This window comes from Antedon mediterranea, chromosome 7 (genome assembly GCF_964355755.1).
Source record: "Antedon mediterranea chromosome 7, ecAntMedi1.1, whole genome shotgun sequence".
In the NCBI taxonomy this organism is placed as follows: domain Eukaryota; kingdom Metazoa; phylum Echinodermata; class Crinoidea; order Comatulida; family Antedonidae; genus Antedon; species Antedon mediterranea.
The window spans coordinates 30,215,996-30,232,578 of NC_092676.1; the positions used below are offsets into that span (position 1 = coordinate 30,215,996).

A 16,583-nucleotide genomic window follows, 5' to 3' on the forward strand; every position below is an offset into this window, starting at 1 on the left:
GGTGTGTGAGGTTTTCATTTTGTCAGCTGGTGGATGGAGACTACGAACGAATCCGGGGATTAAAGCCCACAATGCCATTGAGCATTGAATGGATGGCCACATAATAATACACTACAGGTTTTAACGATGTTTCTTTCTACAATATGACTGATATAGAATGCGAAATTTTAGCTTGTTAGGCGAGTTTGCAAAGCAGACAAATGGACCACGATGACGACGAAATATTTAAAGAAGAAGATCAATGAATTGACGCAAGGAACTTCGTCAAATTCGGCAAAACTCGATACAGAAATATCTGAATCGCTACACCCTAACCATTTCACAGTCTGCAAGGTAGGCTAGGCTTAACGGTTGCCCCTCCCCCTTCGTTAGTTGACTGTAGGATTGCATAACATTACTACTTATTATTCGTTGTAACTAGGGCCTAGGCCTAGCTGTTTTACGTTAAAAACATATGCTAAGCCTAGATAAACTAATTGTCGTGTACATATGTTATATTTTCGTTTAATTTAACCTATAATAATATTATTATTAATACAAGTCTGTCCATCATGTCAATATGTCTTCAATGACAATTCAATCTGATGTTTCTTTTTTGACAGATGAATTTCAACATATAGACAGTTCATTTTAAAAAATGACATTTCATTAATTATCAGATTTGTAAATTAAATGTCACCTTACGGTAATAATGTGTGGTTATCAATTGGACATTGTCATATTTTATATTAATTATTATGATATTTTATGAATTTTTTACTGTGTGTACTATATAGGCCTACATCAATATGACAATATTTTAATTTCAGAAATTGTCAATTTTTAACCGTATTTTGTGAAGTATTGTAATTATCAATTCTTGTTTGTAATTAATACCTTTTAATACTCATTCTTTCATTTGTTTATCATTCATGTCTTATGATTTGTTATTTTTTGAAAATGTTTTATAAATGTGTATTTCCTATATTGAATATTAACAGTGCATTGACATAAACATTAATTTTACAGTAGTTCTCAGAAGAAGACCACATCTTAGGGATACCATACATTAATTAAATTAGTTGTATTTAAAGGGATCAGGGGTGTAGGGGAGGATGTAAATAATTTGTGTGTAATAAGTGTCTGACCTTGATTCATATTTTGTGATACTAACTTTTATTATATCAACAGTAATTATTATTTTTTAAAATAATTATCTAAAGGTACCTGTTTTTGTACATTCACACTGAGCCTGGATTTGTAAACACAGTACATTCATTGTTCATGTTTAACGTCAATGTGAATACAGCTTTAGATAACAATTTTGTTACTGTACAGTATGTTAATAAAAGTCTCAATGTTTAAAATATTCTTATTCTATTTGATTAATTCATACTGTGTATGCCTATCTTAGCAAGCGCCAACATTTTGTGAAATTATTTTCAACAGACTTTATGCATTAACCAACTATTAATTTATAGTAATTTCAAAATGAAATTTAATATATAATAATTTATTAATAATATTTCTAGTTAAATTTAATTTACTAATTTAAAATGTAGATTCTTGGGTATGTTATATTACCAAGAACAAAATAAATAGATAGGCTAGAATTTAATAAACATAAATGCTAATGCTGCTAGCTGTTAGGCATGCAGTATATTGATCAATCCATAGTACACATAGTGCAATTTAAACATGTTGTTACATATTACTATGAGAATGCTTATTAAAATTGATAATTCTACAGCTGGTCACACTGTTAGTTATTATATTTTACAAACAAAATATGCCTTTATCCTACTGTACTAACTAACAAACTGAAGTCTTGGCCTCAAATACTGTCAGATGTCAGGATTTTTTCTCAAGACATTTGAAGGACTTTGTTTCATAGAAGTGGTGACTACAGAATGGATCACCATGACTATATTGTTGTAGTTTGTCTATAGGACCACATAGTACAGCAAGTTTATGGAATAGAAATCTGTGTCAAGAAGATGGAATCCTAAAGTAATTGTATGTTATGTTTCAGGTTGTTCGCCATGACTTTCCGTTTGACAGCAATGGCATATGATCTAAAGCAATTGTATGTTATGTTTCAGGTTGTTCGCCATGGCTTTCCGTTTGAACCAACAGCGATGGCATATGATCCGGTCCAGAACATTCTGGCCATTGGAACCAAAAATGGTTCCCTAAGAATGTATCCTTTACTTAAAAACTTAGTGTCTTTAAATAACTGAGAATGATTTACAGTAATGGTGAGTATTTTTAATAATTTTGGTATTCAAAAGGGTGATCTGTTCACATTCACAGAGTCACTTTGGTATCAAGGAATATAAAGTATGTGTTCGTACATTTGGTAGAAATGCTTTCAAATGTTGTTGTACTTCTTTTCACTGTCTTTAACTATTTTGTGTTAGCTGTTTTTTTTTTCTTTTATAAACTAAAAAAGTTTTTTTCTGACTATTTTGATATTTAGTCTTTTCGGTACCCTGAAACTAAAAGTCTTCATTACTGTTTTTGTCCTGTTTCCGGTTCCCGTGTTGTCCTGTTTTTTTTTTTCAGTTATGGGCTGCCTTATACAAGCTTCGCTTTTTAGGAATGTTGCCCCTCTTATTTTAATCATTTTTACTGTTATTTTTTATTTTCTATGAAAGACAAGAAGAGAAATAAATGTTACTTTGATTGATTAATTGATTGATTGATTGATTGATTGATTGAAAACATTGTGTACGTTAGAGATAGGAGCAACATTTGGATCCCATAATTTAAGAAAAAAACATTGACTCAAAGACAGCGGCTTTCTGGGTAAATGTAAATATTGTTTTTATAAGCGGAATAATTTGGTTAATTTGTTTGTTTGCCAAAAGTAAATGACTTTAAATATTACAACTATGAAATGGCTTATTCATCATTTAATGTATGTTTCATGTTTGATGAGAGAAAGGAAAATTATTACCTGTTTATTTATTGTTGAAATATTTTTGTTTTTATTTTAATTTATCTTTTTTAAAAGGACTTTATTATTTATTACTGAATTTTATTCATATTCATTTATTTACACAAAGCAAAATTCAAAATGTGAAAAATGTAAAGTAAATTATTTCTATTCAAAAAATACCCAATGAAATGTACATTAAATGGTTTATAAGGAATGATTGACATTAAATATTAAAAAACCCATAAGAAGCCAAATATAGTAAATGATTTACAGAAATTCCAAATTGTAATAATTTATTACACATGGCTTTATGTTTAAAGCATTACAGCGAATGTTTTAATTTTGTTATCTAACTTGTTGACAAATCTTTCGACGACTAATTATCAAATAATCCAATATTAAACAGAACCAGATAACATGGGACAATCATGGTTGATAACATTTGCATTATAACGTACAGCATCAGCAGCCATTAGATGCGGACTAGGTAGTGAGTAAGCGCTTAGTGCTGCTAAGCACTGTCATCGTCGTTCTGATACAGCTACTAGTATTACAGTATTCATTGTAATTAGTGAATTATTTAGCATTGAAGTACTGTAGTGCAGTAGTAGCAGCAGCCAAGAATTGTGTCTTTATTTAAGCTTTGGTTTGCAGCTAGTGAATCGTGACCACTTAGTCATTCCTGTAACATTACCAAGTAGTCTTACCATTTTGTTACGACGATGGATTATATAAATCTGTTGATAGTTATTTAAATATCATTAAATAAATGTAGTTCTTATTATAATCTACATACATACATTTTATAATATAAACTAACCTGTCCAATTCCTACAATATTACAATAATAGTTTTTACCATTTTGCCGCCATGACGATAATAAAATTCTGTTGATACAGTATTTAAAATATCATTGAATAAATGTGACTCTTGTTAGTTCTTATAATCTACATACATTTATTATATCCACTACCCTTTACAATTCCTACAATATATCATTTATTAATATCTGAATAATATCCAGTTTAAAGTACGTCAGGTAATACTTAAAAATTACCAAACACACAAAGGATTACAAATTCAATACTCTTTTATTAATAATATGCAAAGTGTTTGTGTCAAATTTTTAAGCAGAATTTATAAGAATGGAATGTGTTCTTGATTTCAAAATCAATAATTAATATATTTTACTGGCCTTAAATAGTTCTGTTGCCTCTCATTCTGTTGGTATATCATGCCCCACAACACTTGCCAAAATGGAGAATATAAATTTAATTTGGTTTTACACAAGGACTGGCATTATATTATATTATTTAGTTTTGTCTATTACTAATTTAAGGTTGAATCACATATCATAATATTAGCAATAAGAAAACAAACAATGATTTAATTCCTGAAATACAATTCAGTTGAATATTCTTTTAAATTTTAATTTAGCACATTAAAGCTGTTAGTGTTAGCATGTCTTTATACTTTTACTTTAAAGCACCTCATGATTCAACGAATCGTAATTAGAATTTCCAAGTTGATCCCTAAAACTTAGCGTTTTCACTGTTTTTCGTCTCTGAATAGCTAATGCTTTCTGATCTAAAGGCTTGGTAAAGACAAATTTCAATATGTTCTTTTTCTTTGATTGAGAGTAATGTTTTTTGCATTGATACTATCATAAGCACTAGTAGCAGCATTGATTAATTGATTGAGATATAGTTATTGTATTAGCATAGTAGTGACTAATTATCTTGTGTGACTTGCGCAAATATCAGTGTACAAATTACGTTTAAATCTTCTGTTTTACATTCTGTATTTGTAAGAGAAGTCCTAAAAATTGCCATAAACATACTGTGTTTGTATAGGCACAACATACTGTAATAATGTTGCCAATTCTGTATTTGTAAGAGAACAGAGTCCTACAGATATTGCCATAAACATACTGTGTTTAACAGAGTCCTACAGATATTGCCATAAACATACTGTGTTTGTAAGAGAACAGAGTCCTACAGATATTGCCATACACATACTGTGTTTGTAAGAGAACAGAGTCTTACAGATATTGCCATAAACATACTGTGTTTGTAAGAGAACAGAGTCCTACAGATATTGCCATACACATACTGTGTTTGTAAGAGAACAGAGTCTTACAGATATTGCCATAAACATACTGTGTTTGTAAGAGAACAGAGTTCTACAGATATTGCCATAAACATACTGTGTTTGTAAGAGAACAGAGTCCTACAGATATTGCCATAAACATACTGTGTTTGTATAGGCACAACATACTGTAATATTGTTGCCAATGTAGTAGAAAAACAAACTATTAATATTTTACCATGCTTATTGTATTAATTTTGTCTCTGATTAATGATGCCCCAAACTGATGACTTACATTTACATGTACATTTAGGTAGTGTACATGTTTTCCTCCTCCTCCACTCCTCCTCCTCCTCCTCAACCCACCCCCTTCTACCTCAACCCCTACATATACAGTAGTGAGTGTACAAGTTTTCTTCCTCTCCCCTCCTTCTGCTTCTCCACCTCCTCTACCCCTTCCACATCCTCTACCCCTTCCTCCTCCTCTACCCCTACCTCCTCCACCCCTTCTTCCTCCACCTCCTCTACCCCTTCCTCCTCCACCTCCTCTATCCCTTCCTCCTCCATCTCCTCTACCCCTTCCTCTTCTATCTCCTCTACCCCTTCCTCCTCTACCTCTTTCTCCTCTATCCCTTTCTCCTCCGCCCCTTCCTCCTCCACCCACTCCTCCCTCTTCCCCCTTTTCCTCCACCCCTTACTCCTCCACCCGCTCCTCCCTCTTCCCTTTTTCCTCCACATCTTACTCCTCCACCCACTACTCCCTCTTCCCCTTTTTCCTCCACCCCTTACTCCTCCACCCACTCCTCCCTTTTCCCCTTTTCCCTCCACCCCTTACTCCTCCACCCACTCCTCCCTCTTCCCAAGTATTTGTGGGCTGGTTGTATTAAAGAACATAATCATGGAGTTAAATTTAAAAACAACAAAATTAAGCACTTGGAGAATGGTTGTATACTTAGTATCATTAGTAGTAATATGATAGGGGTTTTTAGTCAAGGACCATCTGTTTGTCTTCAGTAGTTTGTTTTTCTATTGATTTTATTGATATCAACCCACGCATCTAAACACACTAGTGATTGTTTGCCCTGTAAATGTCTATACTATGCTAGGATATGACATTATCATGTATATATCAGTTTAAATTTATATCTTGTATAATTTTGTACAGTTTTTAAAATTTATTTTGATATACTGTAAATAACATTTAATACACATATTTCATCAGCTGGTTTCCTTGGAATATAAAATATACTCTTTTGCTTTTGAAGTTCTTTTTTTTTTAATGAAAATGTTTGTTTTTAATTTTAGTGACATTAATTATTGTTAAACATTTGTACCATCCCATCAAACAACAATATACAGGTTGTACCCTAATTTTTTTAATGTTTTTTATTCAAATTCAGTTGCTATTCGCCAAGGCTTAAATATACTACTGTATAAGGAATATTTTACTTTTAACATTTAAAAGAGGTTATTTATAATAATGTGGAATGCTGTAGAATTCGTAAGATTTTAGAGGAGGCCTTTCACTCAACATTTGCTAATTCAGTATAAATAATTTGAATGTTAGGAATGTTTAATGAGGAGTTGTATACAAGCTATGAATCAGTTCCCTGGTACCAACATGAAATAATGGTTTTAAACTTTTCTTTTCACATCCATGATGCAGAAACCACTTCCAATGTGATGGTATAAGGCATGGTTTAGTATAATAGTAAACCACTTCCAATGTGATGGTATAAGGCATGGTTTAGTATAATAGTACACCACTTCCAATGTGATGGTATAAGGCATGGTTTAGTATAATAGTAAACCACTTCCAATGTGATGGTATAAGGCATGGTTTAGAATAATAGTACACCACTTCCAATGTGATGGTATAAGGCATGGTTTAGTATAATAGTAAACCACTTCCAATGTGATGGTATAAGGCATGGTTTAGTATAATAGTACACCACTTCCAATGTGATTGTATAAGGCATGGTTTAGTATAATAGTAAACCACTTCCAATGTGATTGTATAAGCCATGGTTTTAATAGTGTAATAGTAAATTACTTTAGGGTGAACATTTGATTTATTCAATCATGTCCTTTTTTGGACAGTACATCCATACAAATCATACAAAAATATATACTGTAATTTTAAAGGTGTGGAGTACATAATGTATGTATCTTTCAGTAATGGGAAGGACGGTCTGTTACATTTTCAATTTCCCTTTTTGACTTTGTGATCAATGTGGATGTTGGTCTTCCTCTTGGCTGTCTTATTTTTCTGTTCATTTCTTAATGTAATTTTTTGCAGAAAGTTTTATACATGTTTTCATACCATATTATTCATCAACAAAATTTTAGATGGGTTTCTTTTTTCCACAATAGAAGTAAAAATCTTCATGTGCTTGGCTATTTAGACTATTTACTATCAATTTCGATGCTGGTCTCAGCAAAGAACACGTTGGTTCAAACCTTACAATCTTGTAGAGTTCACCTAAAATAAATTTATAAATACTTTTAGTAAATTTAGGACATGTATGACATATTGTGCAATGATCCAGACTACGAGGTATTGCGTAAAGATACACAGTCTACCGTGGGTCTAGCGACAGATAACATCATTTTGATCAGTGACTGAACCTTATGTGCAAACACCTTGTGTTATTGACTTAATATATTTATCAGTCAACCCAATTCAAAACACTTGATGTGTGTACACATACATTGATTGCATGTATAAGGGCTTGGCTTCTTCTCTTCTTCTAACCACTAAACCTGTCAACAATTATTATTGATATTATCATCAATCCTGCCATGTTGTTAACCTGTTTGTGAATATGTTGTTTTTCCAATCATATTAACTTCTTTAAATTTAATGTCACTGACTTTTTTTTCTTCCCTTTTGATCGTTAGTCACACAGCATATACCACTAAAAGCTACCATATTTTTTATTTTGTAGGCCTATAGTATTATTGTAATTCTAGGCCAATTATAATGATGCATTATAATGATTGCTATATGATTACGACTGCTACTATATTTTTTAGCACAAACTTCCACGTAAAATGAAACTTATTATTATTACTACTTCCTAGAAATATAAAAAAAAAAATTAAAGAAAACCGGATGTCAGGGACAACATTCTCTTGATGCTGATTCCAACCTCATTAACATATTAACTAAAAAACTAGATGTTTGAACTTAAATACTGGTCTTACCGTCTTAGTTTAAAATGTAATTAACTAAAAAACTATAATAAACCTAAATAAATGTTAGTGTAAAATGTAAAACTGTAAAATCCTCCTTTATTTAAAAAAAAAAAGCATAAGAATGTAACAAACATCCCAGGTCATAGCTTGGAGAACCAAGCATATGCAGGGTAAAACAAGACAACAAATACAAAACACTTAAAATAAGAAGGGAAAAATAGTATATAAAACACATCCAAAAGACATCAAATTCAGATTGTTATACAAAAATTACAATACTGTATACTATACAACTACTACTGTAGTCGCTGAAAAATCCTAGTAGTGGTAATATTTTATGACTTTTTTTTTTGCCTGTCACATTATAATGAATACAAATATTAGGATGAATGTTTGAAATATATGTCACAAAATTGTAATGTATTTGACCCAGACACAAATTTGGCATGAAATGCTACTTTAAACTGTATAGTATAATTTATCAGATTCGGTTCAATAGTAACTCTTATTCTACCGTCGATCAATATCCTAGTATTAGCAATATCATTAGTAGAACAAGTAAAATGTATAGCATGCAATCATCTATTGCATTCGCCCGCTACACTCGCTGGTCGCCATTGACTCCGATAAGCTTTAAAATAACGCTTGACCCTCTCTAAGTAGAGTGATCGCTTGACCCTCTCTAAGTAGACTGATTGTAATTTGAATATTGTGATAATTACATTTTTTGACTTAAGGTGTTTAATACGAGAGCATTCACTTCTCTTTTGTAGTTTTGTATTTAATTCACATGTAATTTCAAAATGTATGGTATTATAATATTATTGTACAAATGTGTACATTATGTGTGTTTATAATCTCTTGTTCAGTACTTATCATATTCTTTTACAACTTACACACATGATAACTTATAATTACATGATATTTACTAAATTGAAGCAGATTATGACAAAAATACAGTCCATTTTTCTAAGAAAATGAATTTTTTTAAGTGGTATCAAAATATACAATATTGAACATTATACATTATGATTTAAATTATTTTAAAATAGTCTATAAACCCATCTTGTATTTCCTAATAATATCCTATCATGTAAACAAAATATTTTAAATAAAAAGTGTTTTTTTAAATTTTAAACCAATACATTATTTTCACTATACATGTCATTATGATTATATTGATGTTTGTAATTCTAAAATACTCTATAATAAGCCCATCTTGTGTTTTCTTACATGATAATAGCCCGTCATGTAATTGCCTTTATTCTTAATATTGAAACTTATTTCTTAACTTAATTGGTATTTCAACTCGAGCATTAGCCATAATCTGAATATTAAACAAAAATCAATAAATAATGTATATGTATATTGAAAACATGCATTAAGCAAGGAAAGATGTTTTCAATTTGTTAAGGCGTGTTGTATTAAAAAGATTGTTTACAATTATATAACTACTGTTGGAAATTGCATCAAAGCTGAGCGTAAAAAATAAGGGTACTATCACTTTCATGGCCTTAAACACATTTGTAGCTTTTAATTCTTGCATTAAATTCTATCGATTATATATTTTGCTATCCATCCCTTTGCTTGTTAAATTACATTTTTTCCCTGTAAAATGAGCTGATCAAATTCAATCTTTTTATTGCATGAGACAATCGATCTTTAAAATGTAAAATATCGTAGACATATCTATTGATTGTTTATGGCTGGAAACATAACCGCAATTTTTGCATCTTTATTTTGTACAGTTGTACAGAGAAAGCTGTAATACTGTTGTACATATTTTTCATAAACATTTTGGAATTATGAACAATAAATCTTTTTCCTTCATCTTATGGTATCGTGTCTATTGCTACCTAATCTTGTATCTTTTTTTTAACCACGTACCTAGGTTTAGGATTCTTATATATGTATATATAAACATCACACACAGAATAAATTCTAAACCACCCGTAATTTACTGACAAATTTGAAATGATAAAGATGAGGAAATCTTTGAGAATGATATAAATAAACAAAATGTAAATTTTAAAACCTGTATCCTTATTTAGAATCAGATTACAACGAAAAAAATAAAGCTCAAAGTATGTTTAGTTTAGATATCAGTAAATTTTTGTGGAGCGTGATTAGGCAAAGTCAAAACCTACTCACATCAAACCACCCACACACAGTGTACGTAGGTCAATAACTGTGTGTTTAGCTCCTACAGAAATGACACTCTCAGATTCTAGGTTTTCATTTATTTAATTCATTTCAATTCAATAACATTTATTCAATTAAGAATAAACAATAAGAAACAGTAATACAATACAAAAACAAAAAAACGGTAAATAATACAAAAAGGTTGATTAGGATATCATTTTCATATTAACAATTATTAGTTTTATTTGTATTTTATTTGTTATATTTATCCAATTTAAAACTTTTTTTTATCTGTATAATTTAAATAAATTATTTATCTGCTTGATATCTGCTTAAAACCGTTATAAATTTGATGTAATTGCGTACCATATGGCACTGATGTGTGTATCATTAACTGTGATGAAAACATTTAAACTGATAAGTTATTGTTACTATACAGTCACTGTTAATTACTATTTTGGAATATTTGTGTGTTTTTGTATTTTTCTATTTGTTAAAAACAAAGTGTTATATTATGCATGCTTGTGTATCAATATTACACAGAAACAAAAAGCCTATGAAAGATCTATGCTGTTTGATTATTACTCCCGACAACGACGACGACCAAAGCTATGTATAGTTGTGTTGATGAGGTTGTGCGTTGAAGCGGAACACATTCACTATCCTCCCTTTACTGCTGCTAATGCTTTCTTCATACACAGCAGACTAAAGCATAGAAAATGGCTGACTATGTGTATTAAGTCATACTCTACATTATCTCCTTAAAGATGTTGTCTGCTTTGTTATTCTACCTACTAATCATTTATTATTACCCTTTTCAATATTTAAAAATAAGACATTATTATAGTAAATATTAATTTGGTGTTTATACATTCCATGATTCAAGAACATGATTTCAAACCCCAATAATTAAAATCCAACCGTTATTGTTCCAACAATATATTTTGTATGATTAAGCCATAATCTGTTGGGTAGTTTTCAAAATACATTCACATTTGTGGGACAGCTAATAAGAAAAACACATTTTTAATATTTAGAATGAAGATATCGACATATAAATTGTTCATTTCATTTGGTATTCCATATGATGTATAGAATGTTAATGAATTGATATTTCAACTAATTATTAATGATAGTATGGTAGATACACTGGCATAGCGCAATTAATTGATTTGCCATCCTATTACTATGATTATGCTAATACTCAATTCAATTAGTTGTACTTAGTATAATCTCATTAGCTTGTTATACCTTAATGATAATAAAAATTGCCTTTGGATATCTTTAATATTCCACAAATTATTAAATTTATTTGGATTGAATATTAGATAAATAGTATAGTAAATACAGAATACAATTTGTGTTTTTAAACTGGCCTTTGAAATAATATGGCGATTCAGTAACAATTCCTTGTACTTTTATTTTACCGTAATTAATAATTCCATCACTTAGCCTAACCCTGAACTCTATGTTATATGTACTGTGTACATTGTTTGTGAAAATAATCTGCTAAAACCACTTTTATAATCGGTAACATTTAGAAAGAAAAACTAATGAATTCAAATTTTATACACAGTATTATAATCAACTTATTATAATGTGAATGTGATTAGATTTATAGCGTTGAAAATAAACTACAGCTGGAACCCACGTTAATGTTTTTGGCACTGTGGCCCATTATTAGGGGGTGTCCCAAAGGTATTGTATTTAATCTATAGTACATTGAACCATGGATTTAGCTATACTAATTTTATGCCTTTAATGTAGTGTCTGTACAGTTAGCAGCAGTTGGACTAATACTAGTAAATCTAGGTCTTGTACGCTCCATTAGATCATCTAAGGTGCATCTAATGGATTTTAACTTTATTAGAAAAAAAATGATGGTGGACTGTGACCAGAGCTTTAAAAAGACCAAAATGTCGGACTGTAACCAGAGATTTAAAAAGACCAACATGTTTTTACTAAATGTGATCATCGTATTTAAATAATGTTAGTATGTCATGCTAACTGTCACAGTCATGTGTTTTACATTCCTGATGTGACTATATAATAATTAGCACATTAATGTTAATGTGTTTCGTTTATTATTTTCAAAGCTTAGATACAGTGGGATAACGCAGAGGCCTGAGACACCTGGTTTTTACCATTTTTCGACATATTTTAAAGCCCGTTTTTAATATAATATAAATTGAAGTTAATACTTATAAATTAATTCCAAAACATTTTTTGTGTGTGCATGTAGAAAATAAGCGTGCCAATCAATAGTGTGAATGAAAGATTGAATAGTTCTTTCCTTTAACAAGATACTTATAGATTTGGACAACCAGGTGTAGATTGCCACGAGAGACATGATAGTGATGTGGCCATTATTCAAATTATGTTCCTCATCAATGAGGTAAGTTTAGTAATCTAAACATCTTTATAAATCCAAGATTACAAAGCTCTGTCTTTTCTCAAACTTTATATGACAAATAAAATGTGATGTGCCCATATATGGACATGATGATGTCATATTACTATCATATTTGTGCATATTACTGTAGTTTAAGATTTAATGTGTTACTATTATTTTTATATTTTAGTTTAATATGTACTATTGTACCCAGGGCCCCAAGGGAGACCAGTCTTTTTGACTGATTGGGCCACCCTGGTTAAATATTGTTAATAAATAAATAAATATTAGTTATTACTACTATATTTGTGCACATCAAAATAGTGCAGACAGAGCTTTATATTTTTTACCTTTGGAGAAAGTGAATATATTATTATACAGTAAATGCATAACAATATCTAGATATTTTTTAAAAAGATTTATATTCATGATGAATGTTGTCATTTCAGGGTGCTCTTGTTACTGTGTGTGCTGATAACAGTCTTAACATGTGGAACTTGCGCCAGAAGAGGCCTGCTATATTACACTCTCTCAAATTCAATAAAGAAATGTAATTATACTGCTTATATATGTCAAACAATTGTATTGACATTAGGTATACTATATGACGATATTTGGTGGCCTTTGTTTGAACTTGGTACCCGGCCCACTTCCACCCCCAACTGAAGTGTATCCATGATTAATTATCATTACACTAATATACCTAACCTATCTTAGAAAAACCCACACATCACAACTAAATATTATTATTGTTAAACACAAATGTGCGTAACATGTCTTCTTTACATTGACTGTCTGTATCTTTATTATAAAGTAATAGAGACTTGGCTATTGAGGCAACTTAATTCCACAAAGACAACTTTGTTCATATTATTATACCATGTATATTGTCAGCTTAATATTACAATAACAACCACCCATAGTATCCTATAACATTTCCATACAAAAATCAATTTATTCCAGGGAAACTAATATGATGATTATGTTTTGATTGCACAGTCCACTTACAATTGCAAGCAAAATTATCAATTTACCTGAATAAAAATTAGATTTCCTTTTGCCAATTATTGTAAACTATATTGGTATAAAGATAATTGTTTATTTGTTATTGTTTCTTAATGGCACTCTGCATTTAGTCATTAAGCATCCATTCCAGGTTTAATCAGTATTAAAGATGGTTGAATTCTAATTTTTCTATAGATTATTATTTTGAAAAGGTTCCCATAGTCTTAAGCTCCTTTTTACTTCACTTCACTTTATGTGACAAAAAATGTAATGTGCCCATGTATATGGACATGATGATGTCATATCACTACCGTATTTGGACACATCACACTTTTTTGTCAAACTAGTTTGATATTGTAGACAAAACTTAATTTTAAGAAATATTGTAAAAATGTAAGTGTTTATTTTGTTTTTTCAACCTTACATTACAAATTTGATATAGCGCTCTTAGAATGAAACCATTATCAAAAGCGCTGTACATTGAAATTATGTTCTATTTGTTGGAAAAGAAACGCTTTTTTCAACATGGCCTTATTAAGTGTCACTGAACATAAGAGGATAAGTAAGGACATAACAAAACAATTTGTTTTTATTTCTTTTCAGCATCACATATTGCCACATACCATTTCAAAGTAAATGGTTTTATATTGGAACAGAAAGAGGCAACATTCACATTGCTAACATTGAGTCATTCACTCTATCAGGATATGTTATCAACTGGAATAAAGCCATAGAATTGTAAGTGATATGTATACTTTTGATTCATATAATTGCATACCTCAAAACAAAATGGTAAAATTATAAAACTATATCAAACGATTGTTGATGCTTTAAGTAGAAAATAAACAGATGACACATGATTCAATACATTGATAAATAAAATTGGGTTGTTTTCCACAAAAGAAAAGCAAAATGTATATACTTCCATCCCATATCTTACTTCTCCCTCTTCTCATTCCTCCACTTTTTTGTAAAGGAAACAAAATGAAATAGATATTGCCAAATTCTGTATTGATCTAATTTTTGTGCCGTCTAATTTTAAACATTTTGGTTGAATTAACAATTTTATGTCCTATTTTCCTGATTTTTATTAATTTTTTTTAATAAACAATTCTTTTAATTTAGTATTATGTTTTTCTTTCATTGTGACTGTTGTTAAAATTTATATTCCAAATGATGTAAGTTCACAGAAATTAAATATTGAATTTTATACATTTTTCTGAATTATATGGTGTTGGCATAAGTATTTGTTTTATCATAGAGATATTATTCACTATAATATCTCTATGGTTTTATGCACCTTGCTTGATACCCTATGCTTGAGTGTAATTCGGTTAAGGGCAAAAGATTATATCTTGGTAACAATGAAACTATCAGCAATATGTGGTTGGTTTTGTGTGCACATTTCATGTTACAATTCTGGAAAGAGGGTTTAGTTTTTTTGTTATGGTAATGCAATGTTAATGGTACACTAGGCAATCCCAGATTGAATGTAAAAACAGTTTTGGTTTTTAACATAGGATTATGTATTTAAGCTTGCTATTTACACATCATTATGGTCTAACACAAAATAATGTTAATGTTTATGCTTAATAGTTATTGTAACACTGACCCTTACAAGACCCCATCTAGTTAGTTTGAATTTGAACAGATAGTGCTGATAATACTACATACAGGGATGGATCCAAGGGGGTGCCCAGCCCAATTTTAATGCAAAAGATAGGACATTAAGTTAAACTCATCCTCATTACACCATTTTTAGGCCCTGGGCCCACCCTATTTCAAAATCCTCAATCTGCCACTGATATACTTAAAATCTACAAGTATATTTGATTTTTCTTATTTCTACTGAAATATAGCCATTTTATAGACAACCTTCATTATATTCTCAGGACATGAACTTAATATTTATGAGTATCTAAAATGTCACATCAAGCTGTTTGTGTGAAGTATATCTTTCTTTATTACAGATCCCGTAAGACATTGCCAGGTCCAGTTATTCACTTAAGTGATTGCCCTACTGATCAAAACAAGGTATGCTTATTCTTGCTTGTAACCTGCTTAAATTGACGTTATATCTTAAAGCTCTGTCCACACTATCAAACTTTATATGACAAAAAATGTAATGTGCCTATATAGGGACAGGATGATGTCATATCACTACCATATTTAAGCATATCCCTACCATATTTGGGCATGCCACATTTTTTTTTGTCAAACTAGTTCGATAGTGTAGACAAAGCTTAAAAATGTCTTTGATATTCTTTTGTTTCGCTTTAAATGAAAGACTTTTCGTGAAAGAGTTGGCAGCCATTGATTGAATCAATTATTGATTTTTTTTTTTTATGCTTTTAAATGATTTTATAGTTGTTGATTGGCTTTGAATCTGGTACTGCTGTAATCTGGGACCTCCGTACCAAAGCAGCTGAGAATCGTTTTAATGGAGCTCAGCCGATACGCTCAATAAGCTGGCACTTTGAGGGACGTCAGTTTATGTGCAGCCATACAGATGGCTCATTAAGCTGTTGGGATATCAAGTCTCCTTCTAAGCCAATCAGCGTCACTTATCCACATGGTAAGCAGCAGTTCAATTTCTCTTTATTTATCTCATAAACAAACAAAACACAAAAAAGGAGTAAAACAAATTTTTTAAAAGATGAAAGGGACCTTGAGCATACTTCATGCCTTGAGGAAACCACAAGGGGCTTGTGATAGGAGGCCAACTAAAAACTAGTTACATTAAGATACCGTAATTGCCGAATAGATCATGATAGAACCAACAGGGAACTTGCATCGTTAGGGAATACCATTTTAACCTGGGTAAACAAAGTAAGTAAT

The 16,583-nt window shown here is 30.6% G+C and overlaps 1 protein-coding gene across 6 annotated transcripts in view; it reads left to right on the forward strand.

The window, feature by feature from the left end:
- Positions 1–52: 52 nt before the first annotated feature.
- LOC140055214 (syntaxin-binding protein 5-like) overlaps positions 53–16,583 on the forward strand; it is a 37,109-nt gene continuing 20,578 nt past the window's right edge. For 4 of the 6 annotated variants that reach the window (XM_072100478.1, XM_072100477.1, XM_072100479.1 and 1 more), the window contains exons 1-7: positions 54–333; positions 2,082–2,179; positions 12,662–12,743; positions 13,190–13,290; positions 14,349–14,483; positions 15,716–15,779; positions 16,113–16,320. In XM_072100478.1, coding sequence (XP_071956579.1) covers positions 211–333; positions 2,082–2,179; positions 12,662–12,743; positions 13,190–13,290; positions 14,349–14,483; positions 15,716–15,779; positions 16,113–16,320 — 811 coding nt within the window. In that variant the 5' untranslated portion in view covers positions 54–210. Of the gene's footprint in view, positions 334–2,081; positions 2,180–12,661; positions 12,744–13,189; positions 13,291–14,348; positions 14,484–15,715; positions 15,780–16,112; positions 16,321–16,583 lie in introns of all 6 variants that reach the window. The other 2 variants (XM_072100475.1, XM_072100476.1) reach the window with 1 other exon arrangement.